Raw genomic sequence first — 15,842 nt, 5'->3', positions numbered from 1 at the left:
AGTAAAGGCACAATATGTTATTTCTCTTGTGGTAAAGGGATCGCTACTGACTAGTTTATGAGGAAGGGCAACTGATGTGGCAACTGTCCCTATGGAAAAATATTCTGGGGGAAAAGCAACTGTCAAAGTCAGATTCAAGACTCACAAAATTTGTCAGACCACTCTGTTTATTAGCAAAGCACTTTGCGAATGCACCCAGATATGTGAGCCTCCTGCAAAGGCTCAAGCTAACTTATTTAAACAGATAAGGGAAAGCCAATTTAACATAAGAGACAAAAGGAAGCAGAAACTGACAAATATACATACATATCTTATTTGCATACTAACGTTTACCAATCTCCTAGTTCAGTAGACGCTCTAAGTTAATTAGTTTGAGGACCCATTGTCTCACACTCCTTAATGTTTCTCTTCCTGACAACTATATTTCAACAAACCCTTCAAACAGCATTTCTTTAATGAATTATAATTTCAATAAAATTCATTCTACTTTCACAATCCCTCCTTTTGGTCAAGCTACGCAATGACCAACAATTACTGGGTTCCACATATCAATCGTTCTTTATCTCTTTGTTCATCAGTGATATTTAAAATCATCAAATTAGCACTCTGGTTTGGGGCAGCTATCTGTGTAGCATGCCTGACACAATTTTGGATACAACAGGAAAGTAACTGAAAACATACAAAAATTATTAGGATTCCAAACAGGAGAGTTAGGGCTCCCTGAAACAACCAGTTTCCTATGCCAGAGAAATTGAAAAGGTTACTTAGCCACTTCCATAAAGAACTTGGCTCTTCGTAGGGAAGATATGCGATTTGTTGTAAGTGGCTAGCACGATCTATTACCTCATTGGTGTTGTCTGGTATATACACACAGCAGTCTTTTCCAATGAGAGCACAAGTCCCTCCTTTTGCCGCCAGCACTATGTCCAATGCCTGACAGTTTTGGAGGGCCATCTGTCGGATTGCCCCTGTTTCTTTGGCTAGGGCTCTTAAACTTTCTCCAGTTTCATTTGCCATTATTTCAACTACAGCTTGTAACCTTAGGAGCCTTTTTGCATGGTGTATTACTCTCCCTAATAGTATGAAGGAACCGCCAATGGCCTCTTCCCAGGTTAAGGGGCTTATGTTATTTACATACCATTGGGCATCTCTTAAGTCCCTTCTTTTTCGCCTGAAATTGCAGAGGCGTTCTCGAGGGAAGGTTCCTAGCCCTCGGAATTGTGGGAAGAGTCGGGCAGGATAACAAATTCCTGACCAATTATCTGGTAGTGCGGTATAAGCTCTGGTCCCACACACCCAGTGATGGCCTATTAAGGCCGGGAAGGGTCGGTTGCACCCATTTGTCATATAGGTGTTTGCAAAGGAGGAGGAGTATCCCCCAAAGCGTACAGGGTAATTCTCCTTACGAGGAGTGGTGTTATTTGCATGACATTGAAAGATTGTATTGTTTTCACTAAGGTTACTGTAGGGGGAACATGAGATTGATTTCTCTGTTTGATCCAGGTTGAGAAAAAATTCATATCTCCATATCCGGCCCGCCACTTTTTAGTTTTGTTTGAATAATCCCATACACCATTGGCCACAATATGGTGAAGGCAACGGCTTTTCCCCAGATCCAGCCCTGTCCCATTACACACCCAACACCAATAACCTTTTCCCTCCACCACACTTATCCATTGAGATGCATTTATTCCCACCGCTTCCCAAGTGTCATTGCTGTTCCATATTTTGTTAAATGGACGAGGCCCTCCAGTGGGGTCTGGGGACTTGAGTGGGATAGCCAGGACAGGAACACCAGTTTGAGAGTGGGCTGGGATGTGGCTGCAGACCCAGCAATTAGAAATATTAAGGGTCTGAGCTATCCACACCCGCTGCTGCATAAAAGAATTGTCATCGTGGTCTCCCCAGACCGTAAGATACCAGCAGCCGAGGAACAGGCAGAGGTGCATGTTGGAGGCAAGGCTCTTCTGGTTCTGACAACCTCAACTGAGGGAACCGCAGTCACGGTTTTACCCCCACCAGGCAGTAGGCGCTAGGCTTGCTACTGCTTTTTTTTGTTCGTTGCCTGCTTCTGGCAACCCTTACGAGGGCGTAGATTGTAAGGTATTGCAGACTGTTCCTCTACATCGTCTTCTGGAGTCAAAATTGACTCTGCGTTGTCCTGAGGTGATGATTGGTTCTCTGGGGATGGTGCCTTCTTACACTGTGAAGCATGTATCCACACTGTGATGCCAGATGGTTTAACAGCCGTCCGTGTAGTAAGCAGTACCTGATGAGGACTCTTCCACCGGGGCTCCAAGGCGTGCTTTCGATGATGGCGCCGTATGTAGACCCAATCACCTGGCTCAAGGTTGTGGCAAGCGTTGGAGGTGGGTTCTGTGGGCCAGGCGACTCGAACCTGTGAATGGAAGTGACTTACAGCTTGCATTAGTCCCTTGCAATACTGAAGGAGCGCACTGTGAGTCAAGTTCAAATCTGGAACGGGAGTAATGGTAGTCATAGCTCGCATAGGGCGTCCCATAATAATTTCAAAGGGACTTAATTTATGCCTTTGGGATGGAGTGGATCTCATGTCCATAAGGGCTAATGGTAAGGCTACTGGCCAGCTTAATCCTGTAGAGTCACAAATTTTAGCAAGCTTATTCTTAAGTGCACCATTTCGTCTTTCAACTGCCCCTGCACTCTGTGGGTGGTAGGGACAGTGCAACAGGTGTTCGATGTGCAGTATACGGTCCAGGTGTTGAACAAGTTGTCCAGTGAAATGTGTAGCCCGACCCCTGGACAGAGTAGCAGGAATTCCCTTGGCAGGCATAATATGATTTAACAAACATTTGGCAACAGACAGTGAGTCAGCCTTGTGACAAGGAAAGGCTTCCATCCAACTGGAGAATAAACATACCATAACCAATATCAATTCATATTGTTGACACTTAGGCATTTGTGCAAGAACGGTGCTTGAGGCAGGCCCCAGAACCCCTGGGCCGCTTTTACAGGTTTACCTGTAAATATTATGGCTTTGGCAAATGGTACAGGCTGCACAGTGGCGGGCTGCAAAAGAGCTAAAATGGGGGGCCCACCATCCTGTCTTTGTTACAGCAGAGACCATCCCCTCCTTTCCGACATGCGAAACACCGTGTAGCAGGGTGGCCAGAGAGGGGTAGAGTGAAAGGGGGGCTACAAAGGCGCCAGTAGGCGAGCGCCAAAAGGAATCGGGATGTAGAGAGCAACCTTGGGCGACCCAGGATTCTCTCTCGGTTTCTGGGGCAGAGTCTTGGAGCAGGGCGAGGTCAGTGAGGGACAGGAGGGTAAGAGGAGAGCGGAGAACAAGGGACTCAGACATTTCGACTAGGCGTGCTGCAGCAGCCACAGCATGCAGGCAGGGGGGTAAGCCTTGGGCAACAGGTCTAAAGTGGCAGAGAAATAAGCCACTGGGCGGTTCTTTTCTCCGTGCAGCTGAGTGAGAACTCCAAGCACACACCCAGATTGTTCGTGGCAGAAAAGGGTAAAAGGCTTAGAATAGTCAGGCAGCCCTAAGGCAGGGGCAGAAGCCAAACCCTGTTTGAGGCAAACAAAGGCAGAATTGGCCTCAGGGGGCCATGGCATGGGGTCAGGCACAGAGAATCGAGTGAGTTCCTGGAAAGGTTTTGCAAGGGAGGCATATTGGGGAATCCATTGTCTGCAAAATCCAGCCATGCCTAAAAACTTCCAGACCTGGCGTGGGGCGCGGGGTCGGGGAAAGCTAAGGATAGCTTGGACGCGGGTGGGAGAAAGTGCACGGGAATCCTGGGAGAGGAGAAAGCCAAGGTATGTGACAGAAGCTTGACAGAATTGTAGTTTACAGCGAGAAGCTTTGTGACCCTTATTTGCTCGGGCAGTAAGGAGCACTAAAGAGTAGGTTTCAGAGGCAAACAATGAAGGGGAACAGAGGAGTAGATCATCTACATATTGGACTAGTGTGGACCTGGATGGGAAAACAAGGTCACCAAGGTCTCGGGCTAATGCTTGTGAAAAATATGACTCCTGGGGCAGTGTGGTCCATGTGTACTGTTGCCCCTTGTAAGAAAAGGCAAACAGGAACTGGGAGTCAGGGTGAACTGGGACAGAAAAGAAGGCAGAGCACAAATCAACAACAGTAAAATGAGTTGCATCTGGTGGGATAGAAGCCAGAATCGTCACTGGGTTAGGGACAACGGGAAAGGCAGGTATGACAATGCGGTTAATGGCCCAAAGATCCTGAACAAACCGCCATGATTTACCATCAGCTTTTCGAACTGGGAGGATAGGGGTGTTACAGTGGCTGGAGCAGGGGATAATAATGCCTTGTTCCCACAGGGCAGTCATGACTGGAGCAATTCCAGCCTCTGCTTTGGGGTTTATAGGGTATTGAGACAGGCAAGGCAGAGGTTTGGAGGAATCAACAATAATGCAGACGGGGTCAATATGTAAATGGCCCACTTCAGACGGGTGGGTTGGCCACAGAGAGGATGGGACCTGTGAAATTAGGTGTTCAAGGGACGGGACCAATGGGCAGCAGGGGACCGGAGTGGAAAGGGGAGTTTCAGACAGCAGGGAGGCTACAGAATCACTCAGAGAGGACTGAGGGATTTGTAAGTAGACACCATCCGGGGAACAGCAGATGGTACAGCCGAGTTTACATAACAGGTCCCGACCCAAAAGGTTCACCGGAGTCGAATCCGAGAGGAGGAATGCATGGTCCGCGGAAAGGGGACCAACCTGGACCGGTAGAGGCTTTGAAAGGGGATAAGGGGTTGGGACTCCCGTAATGCCCACAGTGGATATGGTTTTTTCGGAGCGGGGAACCTCAGGCAGGTCGGCAGTACGAACTGCAGAGAGCGAAGCTCCCGTATCAACAAGGAAAGGGAGAGAAAGATCAATAATAGTCAAAACACATTCACCCGTGGGAGTGAGAGGTAGTAAAGGAGCTAAAATTTCCTGAGGTTCCCTGGTGTTCTGTCATTGCTGTGGGACACAGTAAGTCTGGGGACTGTCGGGCTGTGCCGACGGGGGGTCTAGCTGGTTGTTTACAGAGCTATTAGGCTGCGTGGACACTCATTTTTCCAGTGTCCGGGTTGTTTACAGTAACTACAAACACCCCCAAAACCCGAAAATCCAGTTCCGCGGCCCCTCCCGTGACCACGTCCCCCTCCCCTCGGATTCCACTCCGGAGAACCTTTTGGGTCGGGACCTGTTATGTAAACTTGGCTGTAAGTCAGCTGGATTTTTGTTTGTTTGCCCATTGTCACCCAGGTTGACATATATACTAGAGCAACCTAAAAAAACGTAAAAAGAACGAGGAGTACTTGGGGCACCTTAGAGACTAACAAATTTATTTGAGCAGACTCATGATGACTCATTACACAAACTAAAAACTATTCCCCATGCTAATTTTCCCCCTACTGCTACTCACGCCTTCTTGTCAATTGTTTGAAATCGGCCATCCTGATTATCACTACAAAAGTTTTTTTTTCTCCTGCTAATAATAGCACACCTTAATTGATTAGTCTCATTAGAGTTGGTACAGCAATCCCCATTTTTTCATGTTCTCTGTGTATATATATATCTTCCTACTGTATTTTCCACTGCATGCATCTGATGAAGTGGGCTTTAGCCCACGAAAGCTTATGCTCAAATAAATTTGTTAGTCTCTAAGGTGCCACAAGTACTCCTTTTCTTTTTGCTGATACAGACTAACACAGCTGCTACTCTGAAACCTAAAAAAATGTCTCTCTTTTTGTTTCCCAAGGAAGAGTTCTTGAATTTTTATCTCTTTAGGAGCTTGTTACAGCGCCTTCACTACTCTGGGAAATATCAGGTATCTAGATATTTATGCCTAGATCTACATTTTAAAGAATGAAATAGGTTATTTTGCATTTCTTCTACCAAGTCTGACCTATTAACTATCATAGGCAGTGATGCTGTAGCCAGGTTGGTCCCAGGCTATTAGCAACACAAGGTGGGTGAGGTAATATCTTCTATTGGAGCAACTTCTGCTCGTGAGAGAGATGAGCTTTTGAGCCACACAGAGCTCGTCTTCTGATCAGAAGCTTGTCATTCTTGCCAACAGCAGTGGCTCCAATAAAAGCTATTAACTATCAACCATTTTCATGGATTTAAGGCCAAATGGGACCATCCATAATGGTCATCTACTCTCATCTCCTGCATAGCACTGGCTGTAAAATTTCATCCAACAATTCCTGTAGTGAGCCCAGTGACTCATGTTTGAACCACAGTCCTCTGTGCCAGTTTTCCAGGCTGATATTCAAATAAATTAAAATCTCCAGTTCACATCATCCACAATAATGTATTGATTTGCATTCTTCTACAGCCCCCATCTCCAGGCCATCTTGGTATCACGCATTCAACTGGAAAACGGACCAATTCATCTTCAGCCAAATATCTGACACAGGCCCTAACTATGACTAATATTTATATTGTGATAGAACAAAGAAGCCCCAGTCAGGCCCTGAGGTCTAACTGTGCTGGGTGCTATACTGAGAGAAAGGAAGACAGAGATCACACGCCTAAAAGCCCACAATGCAAAGAGATAAACACCAGACAAAGGGTGGGGGAAGGGATGCGACCAACAGGCAGAAGGATGGGGTGAGCGTGGGCACGTCATATTAATGCCAGGACTTTTTGTCTTTACTGTATTTGTTTTATCTCTCTTATAAAACTGAAGAGTCAGGGGGACTGTGGGGCAATCAGGGTTGCAGTGGGGCAAAGGGAGGAATTATGGGAGGGGGAGGGAAACTGAAGAGCAAAGACGAGAAGGGTTGTGGGAAATGAGAAGCATAATAGGAATGAATGGTAAGGTTGGGCATTTGAATGGCTGCGGTGTGAGAGAGGGGCAGGGTGAAGCCACTCCTGGGAATGCAGAGGTGACGGGTAGGGAAATGCAGCATCACCAATTTTCTTTCTTCCCTGCCCCACACTTTCAGACTCAGTTCCACCCAGCGACGGAGTCTCCACCGGAGCCCACCATGACGCCGCAGGTACTTTGCTGTTTGGCTCGCTGGATTGCTTTGACCCAGAAGCGCTCTCAGGAGCACAGTTCAGAGAGGTCTTTGATGAGGAAGGAGAATTAAAAGCTGCTGTGGTCTACAGACTCATCAAGCCAAGGCAGAGGAGGGCAAAGACGAACCACTTGTAAAGCAGATGACAAATCTCATACGCTGGTGCTCATGGGAGATTTTAACCAGAGAGAGAGAGAGAGACAACCGTCAGCCTTAACAACTACCATCGCTAGCTTTGCCCTAGATACCCAGATTAGTTACCTCAGCATTAGCAGTGTCCCCGTGGTAGTTCTTCCAGTCAGCACAGGGAATGTTGGCAGGTCAGAAGTAGCATAATCTGTGTACCTAAGGCAAAGTTAGCAAGTTTTAAGGGTGATCATATCTCTCTCTCAGTAATAACAATCTCCTGCAAACACCAGGCCACGAAACTTGTCACCCCCACTGCTTGCGATCACTACCTCTGGTGGGCTATATTTATTTGTTTCTCTATCACCCCACTCCAGCCCCAGCCCACTTGTTTGTCTCGTCCACCTGTTACACCTTTTCTTTAAGATGGTAAACTCTTTCGGGGTGGGGACAGACATTTATACCCTTATACAATGCCTAGCACTATAAAGCCTACCCTGGTTGTGGCTTTGAGATCTTACTACAGTGTAATTACTTTACTGCAGTGTAATTAGGCTTGGAAGGATTAGATTTTTATCAGTAAATGTCAATAAATGTTGATTTCACCATACACGCACAAACTGATGAAAAATATCTCCATTGATAATTGAAATTTGCAGACAGGCAAAGTAAGGAAAATGCTTCTTAGACCTTATTAGAGTTTGATTTAAAGATGTTTACTTTGTATATTTTGACATGTGATGTTGACAGTTCATGTTTTGATGGCTATAAAGCTTGAGCTTTTTGAATCTCAGTCATTAAATAATTATTGTCTGCCCCCCATAATTGCCTGCAACTGTAAAATTTAAATTGACAAAAAAATACTTAATCTCCATAATTTTGCATAACTGTGAATATTTACATCAATAAAAATAAACCAATATTATCTGTCAAAATTATAAAAAAAATAAAAATTGAATTCTTCCAAGCCTAAGTGTAATATTAAATAATAATTTTCATTTTTCAGCTTGTCTATCTGTTCTACAGCTAGAGCTGGGAGAAATTTTTTGGATGAATAGCTTATTTGCCAAACCCTGTCATTTTGGGTTTATTGAATTCAAGTTGCATTCAGCTACTAATTTTGATTTTAAAAAAACCTGAATTTTTTTAAAGAATATAAATGTTTTGTTTTGACATTTTCAAAATGAAACATTTTGACGTTTGTAAAAAAAATTTATGGGAAAAACACACCTGACAACTGAACAAAACATTTCATTCTACCTGAAATTATTTTTTCCAAGCAAGAAAAACTGAAAAACTTTCATTTCAGTTTGACCAAAACAATTTCCCCCCCCGAATTCTTTGGTTTGCTACCAAACCAAAAAAAATCTATTATTCACTCAGCAATGAGTGAGGAGTCAACAGACTCAATTCTTCATTCTCCTTCCTCTCTTATTCTAAACCACAGGATTTTACGGCTTCCACTGACATAATTATCCATATGTGTTCTACCAGTACAATACCCAGCTCCTGCAGACAGGTCAGATACACAACCTTTTACCACAAAAAATAAATTTAACTCTGCTTGGGTTAACTATCTGGCCAAATATACAACTAGTCAAGTGCAAAGTGAAGGTCTGACTCTTCAAAGCCTGTAGGTTTCCATTCATTTCATTAATTTGCAGGAGTCTTCACCATCATCTGTTCCACCTGACAATTCATCTCTTTGATTGATGCCCAGCTGGATCAAGTGGATGGATTCACTGGTGAATGCCCATTTGTGGTCAGAAGAAACCCAAGGAACATTCAGTCATCTCTCTTCCACAAGTAGAAGAAAAAGTAGCAGAAATTGGCTACTTGGAAGTTCTCTTGTCTGTATTAACTCTGATTAATAAAAAGCATGCAAATAACGATGAAACACATCACTCCCTGACTCAGATAATACAGAAAAAAAGACACCAGGCTACTCCCTCCTCCCAGACCCCAACGACTTGCATTCTAGCTACATATGTATAAAAACAAGTACCCAGAAATGCATTTCTCAGGTTTAACTGTCAGAGGTGATGCACAAAACAAGTAAGACAGAACCTAGACCTAAAGGTTCAGAAACAATAAAGCTGAATACTGATTAGAATTTAAACACCTTTTATTTCAGAACTAAGAATAAAATTGCAATGTGAGGAACACAAAGAGTGTCAACAGCTGTTTATAGATACCACATATTACCATTTATTTACTTTGCTTTTAAAACTCTGTATATTAATGTAAAATATTCTGCCTTGCTCTGTATTTAAAAAACACCAACGGTGTTTTCTTACCTATACAGGAGTCCTAGAGTTTAATTGGTCAGAAATGACAAGGCTGTTAAAGAAAATACATTATTGTCCTGGAGAGGTTGGGAGTGTTGGAGTCATGATACCCTTATTCCAGGCTGCTAAAAAGCAAGGTAAAACTCTGAGCAGAAAGCAGCTTGCAGCCTGGTTTATACATTAAGGTGCTTGCACCCTGCATAAACCAGCCAGAATCAAGTTTAAAAGAAATAAAACGGTTGTGTCTAATGTGGACACACAATAGCAGGCTGATCTGGTTAACACAGCTCCCTGCTCTAAACACAATGATGGTAGTAAGTACATTTTAATGATGAAAGACATCCTGTCTAAATACACCTGGGTGGAAGCCCTAAAGGATAAACCCAAAAAGAGGTGACGAGGGCATTTAAAACTATTTTCAATCAAGTCAAAAATTATAGATGGACTGTGGAAAAGAATTTGTAAACAAAGCTTTAAAGAATTTGTTAACACAACCGGGCACATACTGTTTTGTTATCAATAATGAAGTTAAAGTGGGGGTCGTGGAGAGGGTTAACAGCACTTTAAAACGAAAGATGTGGGGGTACTTTACATCCCACAGCACCTATTGGTACCGCAACATGAGACAGGCTTTTATACACAGTTACAACCGAAGTTACCACAGCGGGCGACCGACCGATGTTAACAGTTCTAACGCGCTGGCTGTGTGGAAAACGGTCTAGACGGGCAGTTTTAAAATAAAGTGAACACAATCCTTTTTAAGATCACGTCCTAAGAGTACCTGAATCATAAGGGGCATCAGTTAATTGGGGACTGCTATGTCCGCTGTTGCTTTCACATCTGTGGCAGCAACAATGAATGTATCACTATCATACATGGCAAACTGCATTATGTTCGTTGGAGTAAGCAGCACATCACTACGGAAATAAAGACAGACCAGAATAAAAACATTTCATTTCGTTCGGAAAGCTGATCGTTCAATGTCATCTGCACTTTGGGAAAGTTGGGGGACGGTGACCATAAAAAATGATGGGAACCCCTCTTTGTTTAAGAACTACTAAAAGGCCCAGGCTGGTTATGCCCTATTAGGATAATCAGGGATTACCTGTTATGTAGGGGGCTGAGTTAGACTGGATATTCCACAGTCTTTTTAGAAAAGCTGGGCTGATTCTGAGACAGGGGCTAGAAATTATTAAGACTCACATGAAAATGGATGCAAAACATATAACCAAAAATGAAGTGACCCACATATCTAGTGCCATTACACACAAGGAAGGCACGTACATGCAACAGGGAGGCTCTGGTCTAGTAGTGATTAGGAGAAAAAGAGCAGCGTTGTGCGTCCATTTACAGGCCCTCCCATGCCCTTTAAAAGGAAAGCTGCCTAAAGCCATCGCAGACAAATGTGAAAGCCGTCCGAAGAAGAAGACCATAGATCATGATAAAGGGGATATAGACTCCCTGGGGGGGCCACGAGCAGGTTTCCGGAGGGCTGCCAAGCAGGCCAGAAGTCGTCTCACTGGAGCCCAGGGTAGAAAGCCGAAGGCCCACTGTATGGGGATGAAACCTGGGGCACTGAACCCCACCACCTGGGGCTGAAGCTGAAGCCTGTGCAGGCCCCAGAAAATTGCCCTGCTTGCTACCCCCTAACGCTGGCCCTGGCTTTTAGATGCAGAAAAGCAGTTATGGTGGTACAGGTGGGCCGTGGAGTTTTTATAGCATGTTGGAGGGGCCCCAGAAAGTAAAAGCTTGAGAACCCCTGTTGAAAACACAACACAGCTTTAATTCATGGCGGTCCTGAAGAATGTGCTGAATCCCAGCTGGATTTATTTCAAATAGCCCCTAATCTAACCAGTATTGAGAATCACTTTTCTGGTGAGGTGCGACCTCGGCTGCTTTAACGGTGAATGCCCCTCGAGAACGTTTGGTTTCAGGACACAGGGATCATCACTTAGACCTCAGCAACACTTTGCAGTGCACACGCTGCAAGACAGCAAAAGAAGACGGTTCAGACATTGATGACAGTGCCAGGATCGCCCCATGGCCACCCTTTGTACCAGCTGGCTGTCAGCCAGACAACAATGCTTACCCTTACCAAGCCTTTATAGAATTGATTTTAAACTACCACAATGAAATCTTCTCTACGCAGGTGTCCCCCAAAGGGTTTCAGGAAGACACAGAGGGAACTCACGAGAACACCACCTGGCTGGTGTGGGTAGCAGGGGGTTTACTCCACAATTTCATTTTTCAAGAAAAAATGCTGCTGAACGGTGTGGATGTGAAAATTAAACTCACACGTAGCGAAGACACTTTTTGCCTCATGAGTGGGAATGCCGGTCAGAATTATAAAGTGCATATTTAGTGCCGCGACTCTCTTTCTGGATCGTCTGAAAGCGGCTCCAGGGGTCCTTTGGGGACATGCAGAGGCTCGAATGACAGCCAACGCAAAGCGCCCTGGGGACTGACTGGGGATGACAGTATTTAATATTCCAGCCAGCAGTCACATCAGTAACCAGGAAAATCTCTTTCTGGGGCAGTCACCCAAGCAGCTCGTTACTGGATTTGCAGATAATGATGCCTTCGGTGGAAATTATGCTAAAAACCTTTTTGACTTTAAACATTACAATGCTGCCACAAAAATTGTTGCCATTTTCAGCCTCCACTTATAGACCGTTTGTAGTGTGGCTGTCACTTACCCATGGCCTGGCTACCCCCCAAAACAGCTATTCTTGGGCAATTTTTCTAAAGGCGCAGTTCTCTTTGCTCTTTTGAAGCTGGTTCGCGAGAGCTTTCTTCTTCTTGCTGTTGTTGGGTATCTTGGTAGATAGCATATGATGCCTCTGCTAAATAACATGCATAAAACCAGTTTTAGGATCCAGTAACAAATATTTTTAAAAGTTTTAAACAAAATCCTAGCTTTTTAATGAAAAATTATAAATGGCGGTAAATTGCTGGATGAGGGATTTGAACTTCTGCAGATTCACAGGCTACTGGGTCTTAAACACAGCGGATTAACCACTCTTGCTCTAATCATGTTAGGGTACAGCTTGGCAAATTACTGTACTAATGTTTCTTCAGTATGTAAATGCATAGCAGAGCTGTCAAAACTAACCCCTTCTTTACACTAAAAGGGATGATAAGCATCTTTTAAAAACTTTACCTATGCACTGTCATGTTTATTTCAAATTACTTTTGAGTGACACCAAAATCTTCTGGTTGTGTATGGGAGCTGAGGGGAAGAGCAGGGATTCTGCATGGTTTATCTCTCCTGAAAACTGCTCTCTGATTACTTAACCAAACAGTCAAGTCATCAGTGTTTCACATTTCACAAAACTCCATACAGAATGTCTAAATAGCAGTCATTTGTAATGGTAGCAATTTTTGATTCACTTTAAGTCTTGAATATACTTAAGTTATAAGCAAATTTTAAAAATACAGTTATTTCAAAAACTTGCCACACTTACAGCATCTCAAAACTGTTGTGTAAACAGAATCAGAAACCCTTAACCTTTGCAATTGTAATAATAATCACAAATAAAAACTATACCTATGGTCTTGGATATTATTAGGAATGAGGCCATTTTGAATTTGAATGCTGACTTGGTCTAAATTCCACCATATTTGGGCAAAAATAAAACAACAAGAAAACAAATAAAAAATAGAATAAGATCTATACATGAACCTGATCTTTAGGAGTCAAGTCTTTTGGGGGGGGGCAGTAATTTCTGTAGCTATGCTCAGTTTCAGTCTTTTTTTGACACCAACATACACATCTACAATCTCTCTTGTAATTGTTACAATCAGAACAAGATGCAAAGAACTAAACTTCATTGTTATCTTCAGCCCGTAGGCGTCCATGTAACAGATTCCTGGGGCTGTTTGTAACTCTCAGTTTTCAAATGAAGAAACAGATTTTCCCATGAATTTAGCAAACTATGTCAAGGGCACCATTGCTTTCAGGAAACCAATAGTCAAGTTTTCAGACTCCCTCAGATACCAAGGCATATAGAAAGAAAAGGAAGGACCCAGACAAAATGTCACCATTTCTGCAGAGAAACTTTTTACATTTTTATCATGAAAATGGCAAGTTTTCATTTTCACTGAAAAGACTGAAACATTTTAAATGAAATTAGCAAAAGCATCCACACAGCTCCTGGCCCACACCCATTTTTAAAGAGGTATCCGAAGAAGCATTGCCTTTAGGATCTGTCTGAGGGGGACTGAACAAAAATCTCCTTTGAGTGTCTTCCCAAATGCACTCTTCATGCCTAAGAGGATTTTCACAAGTGCATACTATAAAAGTATCAAAACCTGTTTTGCTTCTGTTAGGAATTGCCTTACTCTAAAGTGAATTATTGACAGCGAGGGATAAAGCAAATATTAAGTGTTCTATTGTCAGAGTAAATCTGCCTTCCAGGGTCCTTCAGTCACACACAGATCTTTGCTCTCAGACAGTCTCCTGTTGCATTAAACAATGGTTCACCGCTGAATCTCCGTGTCTGCCATGCAGTTCAAACCAAAACTTTACGCTTTTGCTTTTGTGAAACAAATAGTGACCCCTCAATATTTCCTGTCGCCTCCTTTCCTGTCTACCCACTTCTGGACTGGGCAATGGAGATCTGAAGTGGGGACAACTTCTCACTGGCAAGAGGCCCTTCAACGAAGCTCTGTTGCCCACCTTCAATCCAGACTTTGCCTTTGCTGCACACGTAACTGGGGGCAGGGGCATTGAAATAGTGTCTGGCCTTCCTGCTCTCACTAATGATGCCGCTAATTTTCTAGCGCCTGCCCCACATTGTCACCACACCCAGAAGCCCATGATGGAGGTGGCTGCGACACAGAGCCTGCATGGGAGAAGACTCAGCCGCCTAGCACAGTAGGGAGTGCGACACTGCTTCAGAGACAGTTCCCTTTCCCTCACCGGCTGCACGCTGCCACGGCCTGCAGCATGCTCGGGCCCCCAGAGCTGTCATATGCCAGTGTGTCAGAGACCCCGAGGGCAACATATGCCAAACAAAGTAGGTGGGTTGAGAGAGCGTGTATCTGCCGGCCCTCAGCAAACATGGCTAGCCCCTATGCTGCCGAGAGGCGGGGCGGCCCTGTGAGGTGATATAAAGGGAAAATGTGGTCGGGAAGGGGCAGGGATAGAGAGTACCTGGGGGAAGCACCCTGGGGTGCAGTCCTGTGTTCTGCTGCACGATCGTAATGGTCCCCCCTGGCCTTACAATCTGTGAACTGTGGAAGGTGGAAGAATTGAGCAGGACAGGGAGAAATACTGGGGGGGCAGAGAGGGAGCGGGAGGGAGATGGTGATGTGGCAGAAGCCAGAGGGAAAAGGGAATATGAGTGGGAGGGCCAGGGAGCAGGTGAGGGTCTGAGACGGAGGGAGCCAGAAGGGGGTGATGGGGCAGGAGCTCGAGGCTGGAGGAAGGAGAGAGTGACAGGGTTGGGGGGCATGGAAGGGGACAGAGAGACAGCTCTGCCACCCCCAGGCTAGGGGAAGGGACAGGAGCCCCCGCCACGCGGCTAAGGAGCAGGCCTGTGTTTGTGTGTGCGCATTTACGTTGAATTTCCACCCCAAAACGATCTCACACCCACACACGTTGCAGGGCTGGGGTGTCCCCAAAGGGGTGAATAGTCAGCGGGCCAACCAAAAACAAAACCACTTTTAAAAATCGACCGCCTGGAGTTTTGGGGGGGGATGCCTGTGTTGTGAGTGCTTGGGGTCAGCCCTTCTGCTCACTGCAGATGTGGAGCAGATGTGAGGTGCCACCCACTAGAGGGCACTGGCGGTGCACTGCAGCCAGCGTGCACCGCACAACAAGGAGTTAATGACAAAGCCTGACACGGAGCGTCCTGGGGAAGGGAGTGTGCAGTCAGCTGCTGAGCAAGTTGGGACTGGAGTGGAGATGCAACTTTCCCTCTAATGGCTGCCAAGGGGAAGGTAGGTGAGTGTGCGTGTTTGCATGGGGAATGAAGGGCAGCTAACCCAAAGTAGGAGCATGAAGCGGATGGTTACTGGTTACCTCTAAGCTGCCACGTTTGCTTTTCACTGTACAGCAAGGGCAGTCGATTACATTTGTTTTATTGGGAAGCTCTGGTTTGAGCGACGTTTCTATGCCTAGACAATAACAGGCGGACCCTGAATCAATGCCTTAAGATCATGCCAGGAGTTAAGATCCATCTTGCTCAGGGCTTCGAAAATTGCAATGTCTCGGAGTGACAGATAGGTTTATGAAGCCAGACAGCCTCTCATCAACTCCGGCTGAACTGGGGATCCTTTTACTCAGCAATAGGATTGTACGTTTGGGTAGAGTTACGGTTACATGTAGGCAGATTTTAAAGCCAGACGGGACCATTAGGATGCACAGGATACAGAATTTCACCGAGTGATT

At 44.9% G+C, this 15,842-nt stretch overlaps 2 protein-coding genes across 3 annotated transcripts in view; one reads left to right on the top strand and one right to left on the bottom strand.

Moving 5' to 3' along the window:
• Nucleotides 1–9,267: 9,267 nt before the first annotated feature.
• The window catches only part of KCTD6 (potassium channel tetramerization domain containing 6), a 46,264-nt gene continuing 39,689 nt past the window's right edge, over nucleotides 9,268–15,842 (bottom strand). For both annotated transcript variants that reach the window (XM_077821974.1, XM_077821973.1), the window contains exons 6-7: nucleotides 12,145–12,291; nucleotides 9,268–11,431 (exon numbers count right to left, since the gene is read on the bottom strand). The gene's annotated coding sequence lies outside the window, so the exon portion shown is untranslated. The remainder of the gene's footprint in view (nucleotides 11,432–12,144; nucleotides 12,292–15,842) is intronic.
• Nucleotides 15,374–15,842, top strand: part of ACOX2 (acyl-CoA oxidase 2) — a 30,154-nt gene continuing 29,685 nt past the window's right edge. The window contains exon 1 of the mRNA XM_077821968.1: nucleotides 15,374–15,391. Within this exon, the coding sequence (XP_077678094.1) occupies nucleotides 15,374–15,391 (18 nt within the window). The remainder of the gene's footprint in view (nucleotides 15,392–15,842) is intronic.

Source organism: Eretmochelys imbricata, chromosome 7 (genome assembly GCF_965152235.1).
Source record: "Eretmochelys imbricata isolate rEreImb1 chromosome 7, rEreImb1.hap1, whole genome shotgun sequence".
In the NCBI taxonomy this organism is placed as follows: domain Eukaryota; kingdom Metazoa; phylum Chordata; order Testudines; family Cheloniidae; genus Eretmochelys; species Eretmochelys imbricata.
Note: the sequence above shows the minus strand (reverse complement) of the source record. Positions and strands in the feature narration are given on the sequence as shown.